Here is an 18,105-nt window from a genome sequence, read left to right on the forward strand (position 1 = left end):
TAAATAAATCGACTGGGAGTATATTTCCTTAGTTTAGGACAGAGTCAAGCCCTGACATTATCTTGCCATATCAAGCGAGGGGATAATAGTGCATGTTACAGACAGTATTTATGACTAGCCTCCTCTCCCCAGTGTGTAACAATGTAACCTTTCACCAGATTTTGACACCCTGACTTTTTTACTGACTACAGGTTTTGAGAATGTCCATTTGCAAACAAGCCTTTTCTCTTTCTCTTTTTCTTCCTGTTTAAATCCCCATTCATAGCAGACATCACTCTGGGTGTGAAGCAACTAGTCATCCCTGTTTGACACCAGGTGTGTTCACTGCAGAATTCCTCCCCTCTGGCAAGTTAGAGGGACAGTCACAGATGAATGAGAGACAAGAGGAAGGGGAGGGAGGAGAGCGACAGAGAGAATAGCATCTATCTGTACATTGTATGGGGTTATGTATTTTTCAAGTCTGAACTTGTCAGACTCATATTTAGCGGTGGATTCAGTCTCTCAGATATGCGGCCCTTGTTGACGGGTTGTGGCTTGTTGCCATATTTGTCACATCTAAAGACTTTGAGGAATTTGAGAGTGTCTCCAACTTCCACAGGATGTGTCGGGGTTCCCTACACACATACACACACGGAAGAGGGATAACTACTATATCTCTACTGTAAACTGACACTCATGTTCTACGGGAATACGTGGTAATGTGTTTAAAAATAATTTCAATTAATATGAAAGTATTATTTTTTATTGTTGAACCATTTAGGATCTATAAAACCCGATAGGGTACAGTTTAATTTCCGTTTGATGGGAAGTTCTTACATTCTAACAGAAAAATAAAATAAAATTGAACAAAAAGACTTTGTGGCAGCTTTTCCCAAAGCTTTCAATTGCATCTCATGATCTTTCTTAGTGAATGGTGTTTGCCTAGTTGAAGTTTGTACAAACCAACTGAGCAAACTCCATCTGCTGATGAAGAACATGAGATGTGGTTAAAGGCTCTGGAAAAAGCTAGAACTGTAAATGGAACTTGAGTTCAGATTATTATTATTATTACAGTATTGTTATTTACTAAAATGTATTCACCAATTTATAATGATTATTATTTCAGAGATGATAATACAGTATTTGATTTACTTCAAAGTATCAAAGTGAAAATATTTTAAAGTAAGTGCAATTTTACAGAAATCAGAATCATATTTTGATGCTAATAAATAATAATTATGAACAGAATGTGCTCATACACTGCATCTAGGCTATTTGAGCACATTTAACAACTGTCACCTGAACTTACTATAATTGTAGGTAATATTATTCAACTCTGCGAACTTTGTGACGTGAATAGATGGGAAATAAGTCTACAGGCTACAGTTAATAGGTGGTAGAAATGTGGCTTACATAAACATAAGCCTACAGCTGTCACCCGTGATAAAGATTATAAAGGCAGAAATCCACATTTCTACGAAGCAGAGGAGTCATTTTCCGACCATGTGACCCGGCTCTGTCTGTACAGTAGCTCAGTGTCTCCCTCCTCCATCCATCCTGCTACGTCCCGACTCATCCACCCCTCCTGTCCTGATCCGCCCTCTCCGCTCCGCGTGCAGCGCTGCTGTAGATGCTGCAGAGCGGAGCAGACAGTGTTTGATAGTGAATGCAGCAGCCGGGGAGGATAACAACACCCTGACACACACCACGAAGGACAGCGATACTTAGTACCCGACAGCAGTCAACGTAAGCTCTCTATTCCGCTTCTCTCTCCTCTTTGTGTTTATCTCCTCCTAACAAGTGTTATTGTTGTATCTAACGTGACTCCTCTTTCCCTGTGGTGGATGTGTCAGCTTCCAGGCTGCCCTCTGTCCACTCAGACCACTGTCTCAGTAGGCTACATGTTCCGAGGGATTACGCAGTTATTAAATACACGAAAAGAGTGTCAATATTAATAAAATAGATTAGAATACCCTCCAAATGTGGTGTAATAAGCGGTTATTAAGCACTGCATTTTAAATATAGCCTATATTAACGCTTTTATCATCAAGATAAGCTAACTTATGTCAAATTCACTGTAATTAGCCTCATAAAAATATTAATGCGACATTTTACCCTAGTTATTGTTCATGTAATATGCATCAGCCTGGTTAATATGAATTCAGAGAGTTTGTGAACTTGTGTTCATCTGTATTCAAACCTGTTTAACCTTATTAAATGACATTTGAGTTATTTTGGCAAACAAACATGATTGACTGACTTTGAGTTACTGTCCATCCAGTGACTTTGACTTGAAGAAAGAGTTTTTTGTCCTTTTTTTATTTGTCTTTTTAGTTCTTATACATACTGTAGATAATTTTTGACCTGTAAGTAGGGATGCATTGGAAGTTACACTCTCCCAAACTCTATGAAATAATTTACTGTTTCTGACACTCAGCTCATGGTCAAACTCAAGCACAGAGGACCACCCAAAACGACAGATTTGTTCATATAACTTATAGTGATTGCTGACAAGTTGTATTTGATCCTCTACTTTATTTATCCGTTTATTGCTGAGATGAATGCTATTGTTAATCATTTTCTTCCCTTTGAACTCACAAAGAAAGGCAACCCTGCCCCCCTCCCTCACATTTCAGACCCATTTCAACATATGAGTGAAAAGTTCTGCTTTAGCTTATGGAGCCTGTGTTGTAGCTCAAACTAGGAATGTACGTGAGCTTTTAGTTTTTTTTTTTTTTCTATCAAAGCCTCTCCAGTGTATTAACTCTCATTCTTACAAAGTCATGGGAGAACAGCACTGTTAACCTACTTCCCTGGGTCTGATCTTAATATCCTTATGTTCAGTCTTCTCATGTTATGTAAGAACAGCCAGTCTTTCTCACTACAGTATGAGGCTGCTGTTCACTGGCAGAAAAAACAGACACTGTGTAAGGTTTGCTGCTGTCATGTTCAGCTCCTCTGACTCTTTTCTACTTGCTGCTGTGCCCACTAGATGTTATCATCCAGTTGACACAACAGTATTCATTTTTACAGTGTATACTGGCTTTGACAAGACTCCCAGAAGTCTATGAGTCATCTTTCACCATCTTTAGAGGTGCTCATTACATCTACCTGCAATCTATGCAGGACACATTTATGTACAGAAGTGAGGTCAGAGTGTCTCAGCCATATTGTTTGTGACTGTTGGAAGTTTTACATAGAAAGCAAAATCCCACCTAAAGTGGATAATTCATTTCAGTGATTTAATATCATGTTGTCCACAGAGACAGTGATGGAAAGTAACTAAATAAAACTAAAAAGTTCTGTACTTAAGTATAACTTTGAGGTACTTGTACTTTACTTAAGTATTTCCATTTGATGCTACTTTATACTTCCACTCCACTACATTTCAGAGGGAAATATTGTACTTTCTACTCCACTTCATTTATTAACAGCTTTAGTTACTTTTCAGATGAAGATTTGACACAATGGATAATATAACAAGCTTTTAAAATACAACACATTGTTAAAGATGAAACCAGTGGTTTCCAACCTTTTTGGCTTTTGACGTCTTACAAAAAGCAGTGTGTAGTCGGGGTCACATTTCACATGTCTATGAGTTGTTAACAGCTCCACCAAATAGTGATTTTTCCCTCTAAACTTCTCACATACTTTCATTTCAATAAATGTTCAAATGATCCAATATTTCACCAAAAATCAAAGATTAGAGAAAAAGTCCAAAAACTGAAAACAGATTTGTGTATCAGAACTTTGTTTTTTCTTCTTTCCTCTCCCATTAATCATCTCACCACCCCTCAGATTTATCTGCTGACCCTTTGGAGGGGCCCGACCCCTAGGTTGGGAACCACAGGACTAAACTAGCTAACTGTATATAAAGTAGTGTAAACTAGCTCCACCTCCAGCAGCTACAACACTAACATGCTGCTTTAACACTGATGCTTCACTATTAATAATCTAATGATGTCATATATAATAATATATCAGTCAGAGGCACCAAACCACTACTTTTACTGCAATACTTTAACTACATCAAGCTCATAATACTTATGTACTTTTACTGTAGTGGGATTTTTCATGCAGGACTTTTACTTGTAATGAAGTATTTTTACATTGTTGTATTGGTACTTTTACTTAAGTAAATGATCTGAGTACTTCTTCCACCGCTGCCTGCAGAAGAAGTGTGGTCTCCAGCCACAGAGTATTAAACATATTACCACAGATGACAACACACCAAACATTATCAACCAACATACAAATGATCAAAAAGAACAAACAGTATATGAATGTATATGAATGCTGCTGTATAGAATAGCAGTATTGGGAAATAGAGAACATATATCTTGTGGTTTTCTTAGCAAGTACTTGAGGGGGAAAACCTTGAGGTCATGCAACCTGTGGAAACTTGACGGCAGAAGAACACTCAGTCGTTGAAGCTTTTGTACAGGGTTGTAACACAAAAGACTCATTAAAAATTGTGGAACAATCATTATTGAATCGCAGATTTGAAAAGAATCCATTTTCTTAGAAGGAAGAGCTGCGTCTGCACTATTTTTAGAGATCTGAGGTTCAAATATGATCAAGCACAACATTTATAGTCCTCCAGCTCAGTGGCATCACCACTGTACAAATAGTAATTTTCAGACATATTCAGCCTGAAAATAAATATTGTAATATACTTAATAGATTCCTGGCTTTGACATAAATATTGCAAATTGTCTTTATCAGTTGCTCATGTGCTCTTTGAGGGGAAACAGGAATTTCCCCCCAAATTACAATTTTTTTCCCAAGCTGCTGTAAATCTGAACATTTTATTTTCTTCTGCGTTCTGAGTCTGAAACCTCTCAGTTCCATTGGGAAACATGTCACATCCAAAGGGTCATGAATAGAATATAAAATGCTTTGTGTCTGTTTTTGTGCTGAATCTGATTTTCAGACTGGTTTTGTGGTGTACTGAGTGTGAATAGAGGTGAGAAAATACAAACTAAGGGAGAAAATGCATTTGAAAAGTGATACTTTTTCAACTTGCATCATTGCCAGGCTGCAACTCCAGTTCAAAATTGCTATAGAATGAAACTTTTTGTGAGAACAAAGTAAGTTTACTGATTGCTATTAAACTATGACCCCATACAAAGGAAGTGATCATTTTCCATCCTGCTCTGTGTGGAATTATTAATTATTATTAATTAACTGAGTAGCATTAGCAGTTATATACGCTAGATATATCACACTTACAACTTAGAATATGAGATATCACCAGTTGCGCAGTTAGCCACTGCGTCACCCAGTAATCAAATCAAAGTCACATGCCATGAGCCCAAGAAATATGTCAAAATGGACTGTCATTTTTAAGTATGAATCCTCAACTTATAGCTTTAACGTCCACACTAGACCAGCTAAATCTGAAAATGCCATTTATGTGTGAATGTGTCCGGCTCTCAGGTCCTTTTTATATCTCAAATGCCAAAACCAAAGGAGCATGGCTAAATCTCTTCTTTATCTTCTTTTTGCTGATGAACAATAAAAAATTGCATCACATCAAACCTGTAGGAGTGAGACAGACTCAGCTGGCTAAACCAGCTGTAGCCATCTTGCTCTCCATCATCACATGTACTGTGTTTAATACAGACAAACTCTAACAATAATAATTAAGTTACTCATTTACATATTTACATAATATCATTTTACTGTATCTGTTGTCAGACAACTGATTGAGAATAAAATTAGTAATTTGATCATGGTGTCAAACAAGCTACATATTAAACAAGTGAACAGTAATTATTGTGCTGCTCATCATCAAATCATTATGTTACAGTGACAAAATAAACAAAGTTAATAACAGCTGCGTATGCACATTTAAGATAAGTTGATTAAAGGCAAGAGAAACTAGGCTTTTCAGCAGGGCTGCAGCTAATGATTATTTTCATTATCGATTAATCTGTTATTTTTTTCTCTATTTTTTATTTAATTCTCTCTTTATTTTCCCAATTAATCAATCAGTCAAATGTACTATAAAATGTCAATCACTGTTTCCCAAAGCACAAGAAACTTAAAATGTCTTCTTTTGTCCCGACCAACACCAACACAACCCAAAGACATTCAGTTTACTGTCATAGAGAACTGAAGAAACCAGAAAATACTCACATTGGAGAAGCTGGAATCAGAGAATTTGAACATTTTTTCTCAAGCAAAATCACTCAAAACAATGAATTGATTATCAAAATAGTTGAGTCGTTTTCTGTCACTCGACTAATTGTTGCAGCTCTACTTTTTTAGCCTTACTTACACTGTCTTAATGTTAGCCCTGGGATTCTTATTTTTGGAGAAACCTATTGTATACTAATCTGTCGATTTAAACTTAAAGCCCCCCACCACTTAAAAAAGTATTTTTCTTATTGTAACTCCATTTGGTTTGAGCTTCACTCTGCAGAATGATGTATGTGCAGAGTTAGTTTTCAAATTCATCTGCTGAAGGGGGAAGCTTTGCACTGAGAATGGACTTTTCAGAAGTAGGAGACATCTTGTGTCCAGCAGTTACACTTTAAAAATAAACAGTATTTTTATATTCATATATTCTGAAATGAGGGGGGATTAGGCAAATTGAAGAGTTTTTGAGGTCATTCCAGTTAAACCAGGCAAGCAGCATGATTTTTTTTTATCATTACTTTGATGTCTCCATTTAGCTGTGTGGACCTGACCACATTATTTGGTTGTAATTGGCCTTTAATCCAGCTATATTTGGGGCATCACGTCTTCAAATCAGATAGAAGTGTAATAGTGGTACTGTAGATAATCTGTAGTGGTATGACCCGGGTCACTGAGTTCTCTCCCTCTCCTCTCCCCTCTGTGGACCTTCCCTCTTGTCCAGAACAGTTGAGACCCATCCAGGTTGACTCGTGACATGTTGGCATACGTAACATGTCTCTCCGTTTCCCTGCCTCCTCCTTATCACTGCCCTTTGACACCCAGAAAAGACTTGTACTGACATTTCTCTGGCTTCTCTTTCCATGCTGTCAGTGAAATGCGTCTGCGTGGAGGTGTGATGTGGAGGCCAAGTGAAGGAGCAGTCAATTCCCATACATTAGCTTGGCTTGGTGCTTGGTAGTGTACCTGAGGCTGCAGATTTTTTCCCAAGCCGGTAACTGTAGCCCCCTTCTGCTTCGAGCAGATCAAGGGTAGAAAAGAAAGTTGATTTTAATCCCCAAAGGGATTAAGAACCCCATGAGTGATTAAATGAGACTTCTGTCTCAAAAAGGACAAATTACTGTACCACCTCAGACTTGGGAACCGTTTTTACAGTGGTCTGCGCAGAACAAAGTAGATTAGACGTATCTCCATTTCGATGATCATTAATCACCTCGCGATCACAGGGGAGACTGCATATTTCTGCTGCTTAGAGCCCTGCCAGGACAATGGAAATGGATTTTGTCTGATGGTGGTCATATCAAAGCTATCTTTTCCCAGGAAACATATATACATTTCCATTGAAGCGGGACTAATAATGACGTAGAAGCAGTGGAGGTGTTCAGTACATGTCAGAGCAAGTCTTTAACACAACACAACACAAGATGAACTGACCCTACTGAATCATTTTCACTGACCAAATATGTAACTTTTTGTATTGGAACTCACCTGAAAATGATACTTATCAACTCAGCTGTTTCTTCCTGTTTAAAGTTTACAGAAAGACTGTGAGAGCCACAGCAACCATCATGATGTGATTAAACTGTAGACAGGTGGCCTGTATTGGCCTTTTTTTGTACTGAGCTGAATAGTTTAAAATGGAATTAATGTAACATACTGAACTGAAGACAGTCGGAATATATTCATTTATTTATTTATAAATGTTACTGCCATGCAAATGCTTACTGATGTGCATAGTGATATGCCTTTGAATGCTGATGCATTCTGCTTAGCTTAGAAAATGAATAAACAAACATAATCAGTGACTACGGATCTTTAAAATGAACCAAACAAAATTATTCAAAGCAGCGAAGTGATAAGTGGTGATTTCTACCTCTGATTGCCAGTATCAGTTACTTATTCTAGCACTCACTACTTTGCAAGGCTGGCTTTTAATATTTAGAGAGCAAAACTCCTATTATATTTTAAGATTTTTTAAAAAAAATGTAAAGCCATCCAGTTTACAGTTTTAATCAGTGATTCCACTCCCTCAAATGTCAATATTTGCTGGTCATCTTGGCATACTATGGTATTAAACAGAATACTTTTGGGTTTAGGACAAGTGGTTTCACAAAACAAACCATTTGGAGACATAACCTTTGGCTTAGGGAAATTGTGATGGGCACTTTTCAATATTCTCTGACATTTTAAAAACCAAAAATGTATTTATTTTTAATTTTTATTTATTAGTTGCAGCCCTAATTATATTAAACATCTGTAAACAGCTGTAAAATATTCACTGCAAATGCAAAATGTTCGTACTGACTGAATCTACAAAATATTCATGGCCACATTACTTCATTTGTTTTTCTGTCAGTATCTGCTCCCAGCAACCAAAGTATTATAAATGTTTTTATCATGTTTAAGGAACTCAAAACACTTGGTTACGGCTAACATAAGGGAAACATCATCTTGGTAAAATATTTAAAAAGTCTTCTTCTCTGTGACTTTTCACTGCAGTGAAAGATCCCACTTCTTCCTGCTCTAAAACAAAACCTTGCCAGTTGTCCAGACAACAACTCCTCCAAACTGGATTGTAATTTATGCAAATCATGGTTGGTTTGTTCTCACCTATTAGAGGCCTGACTACAAATCTGTTTATCATAAGAGATATCGAGCTGTCTGTTCCTACCAGGCAGTGGGTGTCTACGCAGGCACACATGCTCTCACACACACACACACACACAGCCTTCTGAGACATGCTGTTACTCACCACTGTCTCTGCATCATCAGCACTGTGCAGACATTCAGAGGAAACAGCAGCCCGTCTCTTCCATCTGATTGCTGTATCTGTGTAATTGTCTATTGACAGTGATGCAGGCTCAGGAACAGGACTGTGTGTGAGAAAAAACATGAAAAAAGAGTTTATGTTTAATAAAAGTGTGGGGAAACATTCCCTTTACACTATTATTGCTTGCACAGATTAATGCCACTGGATCTGTGTTAATAATATGACTTTCCTGAGACAAAAGGGGGAGGCAGCATGGATGTATTATAAGAACTGGCTATTGGACTCAGAGATGGCGTCTATTCAATTGAATGAGAATTGGTTGCCTAGCACAGTTAGCCATTAGCCTTGTAATTAGTTTTACAAATATAAAACTTTCATGGATTAAAAAAATCATAATAGAAAGAATCGTAATTTACCTTATTTGCAGTTGGAGGTGTCCTGTCAACAGTTGAATAGATGTATCTTTTATAATGGCCATCTACAGAAGAGTTTTTCACTGCAACACCACGAGTGGTCACTAGGACAAATTGGCAGCATGGCTGACTGGTGGCGCCATATCAGTGGGTGCTTTTCATTAAGCTAACGTGTCTCCTCGCTTTCCTCACTCATGTCTCTTCCTCGCTTCTTAGCTCCTTGAAGCAAGGGTGTGAGAGAGAGATGCAAGTTACAAATGCGAGGACTGAGGAATTTAATTCATCAAAAGGAACGTCCTCGCTCACTCCAGCATCATTTTGAGGAGACCGCAGCTACTCATGATACACAGCACCTCAACTGTCAAATATGTAGAGGTCAGCTATCAATATGTAGAAATGATTAACAAACTCTAAAGTTTAAACTTAAAATTCATGTAAAATTAATGAACACTTTAAACTATTAATAATTTCTACAACATTGAGAGCTGGAAGGAAAACACCTGATAACTGCTCCAATTTTTTATTATTTGATTATAGATCTATAGCAGCGTCTGGCTGCCACAGAATAAGACGCAAATTCACTTCAATTCAGTTCAATTTTATTTATATAGTGGCAAATCATAACAGAAGTCATCTCAGGGCACTTTTCACATAGAGCAGGTTTAGACCGTAATCAAACACTAAATTTACAGAGACAACATTCCCCCATGAGTAGCACTTGGCGTCAGCAGCAAGGAAAAACTGCCCTGTAACGGGAGGAAACCTCAAGCAGAACCAGGCTCTAGGTGGGCGGCCATCTGCCAATTTAAATCCATTAATTACTAAAAGAACAGAACTGAGGAAAAGGAGAAATAAAAACAGCTGTAGCCTGCAAAATATGTTCCAATAAAATATTTTTTATTTAGTTTGTGAAAGTCTGACATCCTTTTCAGGCTCAGGTTGTTATTATAGGAGACACAAGGCAATGTCATATTTTCCTTAAGGATCTGAGACATACTTGAAACAGAAAAGAAGAGAGGAGAAGATACAAGAGTGTTTTTTATGGTTGAATCATAATTCTGTAATTTTTATTCTGTGTATAAATAGGAAAAGCTGATATTGGTGCTTTCAGTCCAGTTCCACATGTAGTTTTCCTGGTCTGCTGTGTTACAACAACAGCCTGACTGTTAATGTACCGTCAGATCAGCTGAACAATTAGTAAACACATTGGATCAAAGGGGTGTTGCTATCCAGTAGAAAACATCTGCAGAGGATACACCTCTGGTTCCTCACTCTAAACTCCTCCAGGAGCCTCCTCTCTCCTCGCTCTGCGTCTCCTCTGAGGTGCTTTGAAGGGATTGGAAGATCCTTGATGATTGCAGAGGGAGAATGGTTTCTGGGTCACATCCGGAGGACAGAGAGAGGAGAGAGGATGCGAGGAAGCATAAATTGGCTAAATGAAAAGCACCCCAGTTCTTATTATACATCCATGGGAGACACCCAACCACTTCTCATATTTATACACTAGATGACATCATCAGTGCTTTCACTGGGTTAGACCAAGCATGGAAGGGAGGTAAATTATGCAAAGTCATTGATGTTGATTGTGATCTGTTTCTATATGGTCACAAATGTGTGTTATATGGTAAGGTATTTTAAAAAGTGTTTCTACTAGGAGTTTAGGGAGGAAATTAATAACTTTATCACTTACCTAGTTTCAGGAGAGTGATTGGATTTCCCTGTAAAAATGGTGCAACCTAGATTTACTCCTGCTGATGGAAGAGTCTGTGGGTACATCCAAATTCCCTTAAACTGCATTTAAGTTTCCCTCACTTGCGTCTTTTCCTTGCGTCTTAGTCCCTCCCACTAAAGATGTGAGGAGAGAGGAAAAAAGGAAATATATTTTTAAAGAAATGAGACGTCCTTTCCTCTGAAGCATCACATGAAGTGACGTCAGTCTCTGATGATGGCAGCTGCTGATCACAGCTGGATCAGCCGTCAGTCAGCTTTAACAGCTGTAGAGACTTTTGATGGAGTTTGTGTCTGCATACATGTGCACCGTGCTAATACTAATAAAGGTGCACAGTTATTACTGCCAGCAGCTGTTTTCTATCTTTAGCCTGTTACCTGTTTGACAAACACCTGCACATGAATAAAAACCTGCATTCTGTACTTAAACTGTGTACTGTGTCCTGCTCAGAGGCACATGAACCATTTCTACTGGCTAAATGCGTTTATATTATTTATTAATTGTTTGCACCTGTATTTATTGATATTCTGATTGTGAATTCATTATTTAATAACCCAGAATATGATTAGGATGTCTTTTGAACACTGGAAATTATTTATTAGGCTAAATGTTTCAGGGGAAATGGAAATTATGTAACTCATATCAAACCTGACGCTCAGGAATTTTCAGCCTCATGTGACTGAATGGAAATGATGATAAATGATGTAAAATGTAAACGTGTTTAGAGTGTTTCTTGCTAACGGACAGACTGTCCCTTACTTTAATTGTATCCATAACAAAAGTTAAAAGGAGAAATAACAGATCATGAAAAGAAAAAAAATTCTAATAAATTAAGAAAGTTGTTTGTTCTTCTTTTGTTGATCAGATTTTTAACAATGTGGTGAATCAGAAAACATAAAATACAAAACTTGGGGGTGATACACTTGAGTTTAATCTGTCATCTGTTTCCACTCAGTGATGTTGTGAAGTATCAGATCAGTTTGATCAGCTGCAGCGTCTAATCAATAACTGATATCCAATAAGGGGGCACGTCGGCTGGTAAAAGACTGAAGGCTGCTCTCTATATCCTCGCTCATAGCTCCTCAGAGATCCGTCCTTGCTCCTCGCTCCTCAAAGCAGAAACAAGCGCTTTGGGATGGCCTTCAAGATGGCGGAATGGAACGATTTCTGGGTCAAGCGAAAATTGAGGAGCGAGGAACGATCAAATAAAGGAACTGAGCTGCACCTTAAATAAGCAGTTGCTTTTGTCTGTTAAAGGAGTTAACATCAGTGTGTAGCTGTGTGTACGTGATGTTAAATTAACATATGTTATTATAAGTTGAGTTTTGCTCAGTTTTGTGGTTTTGTACATACTTTTGGTTACACATGTAGCATAGTTTCACTTTTTGTAAATAAGACATCCTTTTTTCATACACGGACAAAGTCTCTCACATCCGCCTCCTACCACCTTCCTAGCCACTCTGGTCAGGCTTCCCCACAAGCGCTTACACAAAGTACAGATGAGGCTGATAGGAATGTCATTGTTTTTACAGGTCTTCAGTACTTCAAAGTTTGACCTAATGATGGCATTAAACAACAATTCAGGGGATCAAAATTATGTTTCAACTGATCCTTTGGGGACTATGAACTTCTGTACAAAATTTCATGGCAGCCCATACAATAGTTGCTGAGATATTTTAGTTTGGACCAAAATGCTGCACCGACTGACCGACCAACCATCCCTAGAGCCACATTACTAGCTTGGGTCAGAGAGATGAATTCCCACTTGGTCCAGTGTTCATGGATGTATATACCATGATTATAGCTCAACATGAGGTTAGATATCAAAGTCAAGCTAAGCATCTGCACTTCCATACAGTCACTACTTGATTTCAAATCCAATGTGGAGATTTGAATCACTGTCCACATACTTCTGGACTGCACTGGTGCTGTAGAACTGCAACTCTGTCAGTACTGCTTAATAAACATTTCATTTGAATTCACACTCACCTCACTTTACCATCAGCTTATTCCAGCTACCAACACTGATAACTTCACCTTCTGGTAACAATATATCACATCATCATTATGTGGTTTATTTTCATTTTCATTTTGCATTCTTCCTGTGGCGTTGTGAACTGTCTACTTGTGGACTATATAGAAATTAAATGCCAAAGGTACCTTTATGTAGTGCTGTCTGGAATTTAGAGTTTGTTGCCAGCTTGTTTTGATGTCAGGCCTTTTCTTGTATCTGAACAGTTCTCTGGCAGCTGAACAACATACTGGTCTATAAGTGTTTATTATTATGTCTGTGTGAGCAGCATATGTTAGCATGTATGTATAGTGGATGTGTCACCACTAAAGCAGATAAATATGACAGCCCTTCCTTACCTCTTGGTTTTAGCCCTGCGTGCCCACAGCATCTGGATTCTCCAGCCATGAAAATGAAGAAATTGCTAGTCTCACATTGTAGTGTGAATGGAGAAAACACTGACATGTTATTAAGAAATCGAACATAAAGGTCAAAGATATTGCTGGGATTGTTTTGGCATGATTCCCTGTGGTTATTCTTTAGCAACCTTGTATTTGTTTACTGCCTTCAAAAGCAGTTCCGCTCCATGATCAGTCCAAACAACTGTCACATTGACTCATGGTCTGTATACTTGCTGTGTTAGCTACAAACAATGCTTTGAAAGTGGCGTGAAGTCTTTTCCTTTTTTTTCCTCCTCTGTTTTGTTGTGTTTTGGGCATAATGTAAAGCTGCTTGCTGGCTCAAGTGCCCTGCTGTTTTGTAGCTTCAATCTGGATGGAGAGCTTTTAGAAAATGACCTCCAAATATGTTATCAAGGCATCAAATCCCCAGCTGCGGCTGTAAAATTAGACATGCCAGCAGGTAATGATGCATGACTGACCTCCCTTTTTTCTGATTTTGTCTTCCTTACCTCTTCTGCCTTTACTGTCCATCTTCTGTTACCTGTTCTCTCACAGACAGAGAGCAGGCATGGATAATAAGGCGCTGGAACCTGATTCTGTGAGTATCCCCATGGAGGAGGCCATCATGTGTAATGGAGGCAGCCAGACACTGGCCCAGCCTCAGCAGCAGCAGGACGCATCCAAGTTGACTCACCTGAAGAAGGTTGAGAACCAGATCACGGAAGCGCAGCGCTTCTCCCACCTGCCCAAACGCTTGGCCGTGGACCTAGAGTTCATTGACCTCTCCTACACCATTCAGGAGGGACCATGCTGGAGGAGGAGAGGTAACACACATCCACCCATCCTTCATTCGTCAGTCATGTCTTTAAACCAGTTTGTTAGGAGTGAGGATATAAGCTGCATGAAGTCCAGGTTCCACTGAAATGAAAACAAGAAGAGTTCTAGTAGGCAGAAGACTGATTGTGCACCAAGCTTTCTTAAATTCTAAGAATCTCTGAACTCTTCTTCCAAAATATATTTCCTCATTTGGGGTTTTGATGGTGATGATGGCGTTGCAGAGCACTTTCAATCCTTGAAGCCTTTCTCTCGTTTTCAGACTTTCTGTTTGAGCTCGTCATCATCTCTCAATAGAAATTCTTTGCAGCTTGACAAACGATTCAGACCAAAGCCAGTTTCTGCAGTAAAGATGTCAGAAGATGCTTTATGTAAAATTGTTTTCACCCATCATGAAGTCACATCAGAAAAATGTTAAATTAGCCTTCTGTAGTTCACTGTAGTTCAACTGAACTAACAAAACACTTTTAGGAGTGACTAACTCTAAATGACACACAGACAACAGAATTAAAGCAACAGTCCTTGAATATAAGACAACCCACACTTTTTCAAATGTAATTTCCAGAATAAAATATTATCTTATATTTGGGCCAATATGGTAATTTAAGTTTTGATTAAGTTTTGCAACCTGTCTAATAATGTAAAATCCAAAATCTAAATTTACAGCTCACAGCAGAATAAACTATTAAGTGTTGTAGAAATTAGTGAATGGGTGAATATGCAAATTATAGCTAAATACATTTATTGCTTCCAGTTGTTGCTTGCACAGTTAGCTGTGGTCTTTCACAACTAGCATAAGCTAATGTAGTTGCAGCTACTGTGCTAGTAAGAAGTGGATGGTGTGTATTCAGGTATGTTTGGGAAAAACCATTAACATATGTAACACAGTGAGCACAGACAGTGGAGATGTGGTTTGAGAAATTACTTTTTTGATACATGAAAACATTGAAATGTATTGTAAGTGACCAGAATTAAACCTTTTCAACCATATTGCAAGCCAAGTGGTCAGTCAGTCTTTGACACTAAAAGGATACATCTTGTGTGAATTATTACTTTGAATTCTTGTGCTTCGATGATGCAAGTCAAATAGAAATCTGCAAATGCCAGGTGGTAGGTAGGTGTGTGTTTGGTCTGTTCAGTTGTGTTTTGAGTATGAGGACATACATATAAGTTGTGCAGACATCCGACAAAAGTGGCCAGTAATAAGAAGTGGTAGCTTAATGCCAGCTTTGCTCTGCTGCTTCCGGCCCAGCAGTTACAGCGAGGTCATTAACTCACTTCCATTTGGCCTTGCAGCAGCTCCATCCTCTGCAAGTGGCAGTCAGAGTAAGAAAAATAATATAATATTTCTCTCTCATCCTTAGTTTGTTTCCTTCTGCACTCTCTCATGTCAGTAACACCAGTACAATAAACCAGTAGCACATGACTGATTGAGCAGTAAGCGATGAATTACTCACAGTAACTGTAGCAAACCCTCTATTGATCTTTGTTGTTGAGATCATTTCCCCAAACAGAGACAGAGGGAGCTGAGGAGGGAGCAGGGCTGATTGTTTCTGACACACTGCCCTCTCTATGATCCATCACTGTCCATGGATTTCACGGAGAGGATCAAGTGACATGCGAGTTATAGACATTAATATAAAAGATGCAAGCTTTGAATGTGGTGCCATTGTGTGTATTTTAGTCAGTGCAGATCAAAATTATTTGCACTGAAGGTAATGATCCATATGCAGCTCAGACTTCAGTCACTACATCTTCTGTTGAATGGATAGTTGACATACAGAATATTTGCAAGCATGTTTTCTGTGCAGGTATGATAAGGGATACTGTATCTGTAAATGTTTAATTCAGCTCAGGCCTATATACACACTTTTTATTTAATAAATTACTCAGCAACCACCTGTTCATACCCTCTTTTCATGACAGATTTATTGCATTATGGTTGGTTCTGATTTCTCTCAGTAAACCCTTTACAAGGAAGTAACAGACTAAAGATCACAGCTGAGCTGAAAATAGTGTTTTCACCAGTGAATGGAGCGCCCAAAAGGCTTTGATTGGTAACAATGATGACTCACTACATTCAATCCAGCTTGAGGATTTGTGTTTAAAAATTGTTTGTTCATGTACTAACCACATATTGACTTAAATGTTAAGTTTGTCCTTATGGTTAGGCACTAGAGGAAGGGCAAAGGGATCATTAAATCAAAAGCATTTATCCCTTCTGTTGAAGAATTGAAGATTTTTTTGTAAAGGAGACATTTTTGGGCTGACAGTAGAGGTACAGGAAATGTCAAACAGTCACCTATCACTATTTACCATGCTTCCTGAAGAAACACTTCTAGAGAGCAGCTGTTTGCTGGGAAGTTAACTAGATGTACATTTGCCAAAACAACCAGTTAGTCTTCATCCTTTTCTCTTGTAAAACTAAAACATACTGTTTACTGTAAGGAACACTTCTGATTAAGAACAAATCTCACTCTCATGTCGTGTGTCCAAGAATATTGTTGGGTGGCATCCTCCTTGCCTCATTCTGGCCTGCCAAGCCATAATGGGCTTCAGTCATACCATTTAGAGCAGTATAGTGTTTTTTATTCAAAAGCAACAATGTTTGTCTTTGTCTTTTCACTTTGGGGAGACCTAAGTATCACTCATTCAGTAAATGTGTGCAAGCAGTAGTAGAAGACTGTAAATTTGTGTTTGATGCAGTAAACCAGCCAGTCTCTACCTATGAGTCTGATGTTAAGTGCATGTGTTACGAGTATAATCTCTGAGGTTTCCAGTAAGTGCTGCATTGCCTGAGACAGGTTAGGTCATCAATAATGTAGCTGACTATATGAGCCAAAGGACAGAGGAGAGGAGAGGAGAGGAGAGGAGAGGAGAGGAGAGGAGAGGAGAGGAGAGGAGAGGAGAGGAGAGGAGAGGAGAGGAGAGGAAAGAAGAGGAGAGGAGAGGAGAGGAAAGAAGAGGAGAGGAGAGGAGAGGAAAGAAGAGGAGAGGAGAGGAGAGGACAGGAGAGGAGAGGAAAGAAGAGAGGAGGGGATAGGAGAGGAAAGAAGAGGAGAGGAGAGGAGAGGACAGGAGAGGAGAGGAAAGAAGAGGAGAGGAGGGGATAGGAGAGGAAAGAAGAGGAGAGGAGAGGAAAGAAGAGGAGAGGAGAGGACAGGAGAGGAGAGGAAAGAAGAGGAGAGGAGAGGAAAGAAGAGGAGAGGAGGGGATAGGAGAGGAAAGACCACAAAGACCAGCCCTTTAAACAGTGACAAGCCAGACCACTACCCCACAACCTTTTGGCCGAATCTGTGCCTTTCCCGTCCCCAGGACATTACATGCATAAATATGCATGAAAATTATCTGTATAATACATTACATTATCAAGCAAAGTGTCCTGCACTTTGTCCTAATTGCAATTTGAAGATACATCATGTAAAACCTTAATAAAAACTGCCTAGAAAGCTGAAAAAATAGGATTTTAGCCCGTCCTCACTCTCTAACACCAAACTTCACCATGCGATTGATTGGAATCTTTCAGAAATCTTATTTTTTTTGTTTTAGACATAAAATACATTTTCTCATCAGAAAATTCTTAATATGTTAGTTACAATACATATTTTAGTCGTGTCCCCAGGTTTTCACTCAGTCCCTGACACGTTCCCCCCTCTAAAAATTTGGGACATTCCAAAAGTCACATGATCAACAGGAAGCGGCATCATTTGAGTCTCCCTAAAACCATGGGAAGACCAAATGAAAGTTCTTTCACTCTATTTTCTGTATTTTTGATCATATTGTAACTATGACTGAGAGCATAAATCTCAATGTTAATTCCTGTTACC

General features: G+C 38.6%; 1 protein-coding gene across 1 annotated transcript in view; it reads left to right on the top strand.

Moving 5' to 3' along the window:
- Window positions 1-1,406: 1,406 nt before the first annotated feature.
- The window catches only part of LOC122983389 (ATP-binding cassette sub-family G member 4-like), a 30,910-nt gene continuing 14,211 nt past the window's right edge, over window positions 1,407-18,105 (top strand). Inside the window, exons 1-2 of the mRNA XM_044353106.1 lie at window positions 1,407-1,725; window positions 14,000-14,268. Of these exons, the coding sequence (XP_044209041.1) occupies window positions 14,013-14,268 (256 nt within the window). The 5' untranslated portion in view covers window positions 1,407-1,725; window positions 14,000-14,012. The remainder of the gene's footprint in view (window positions 1,726-13,999; window positions 14,269-18,105) is intronic.

Source organism: Thunnus albacares, chromosome 6 (assembly GCF_914725855.1).
Source record: "Thunnus albacares chromosome 6, fThuAlb1.1, whole genome shotgun sequence".
Lineage (NCBI taxonomy): Eukaryota > Metazoa > Chordata > Actinopteri > Scombriformes > Scombridae > Thunnus > Thunnus albacares.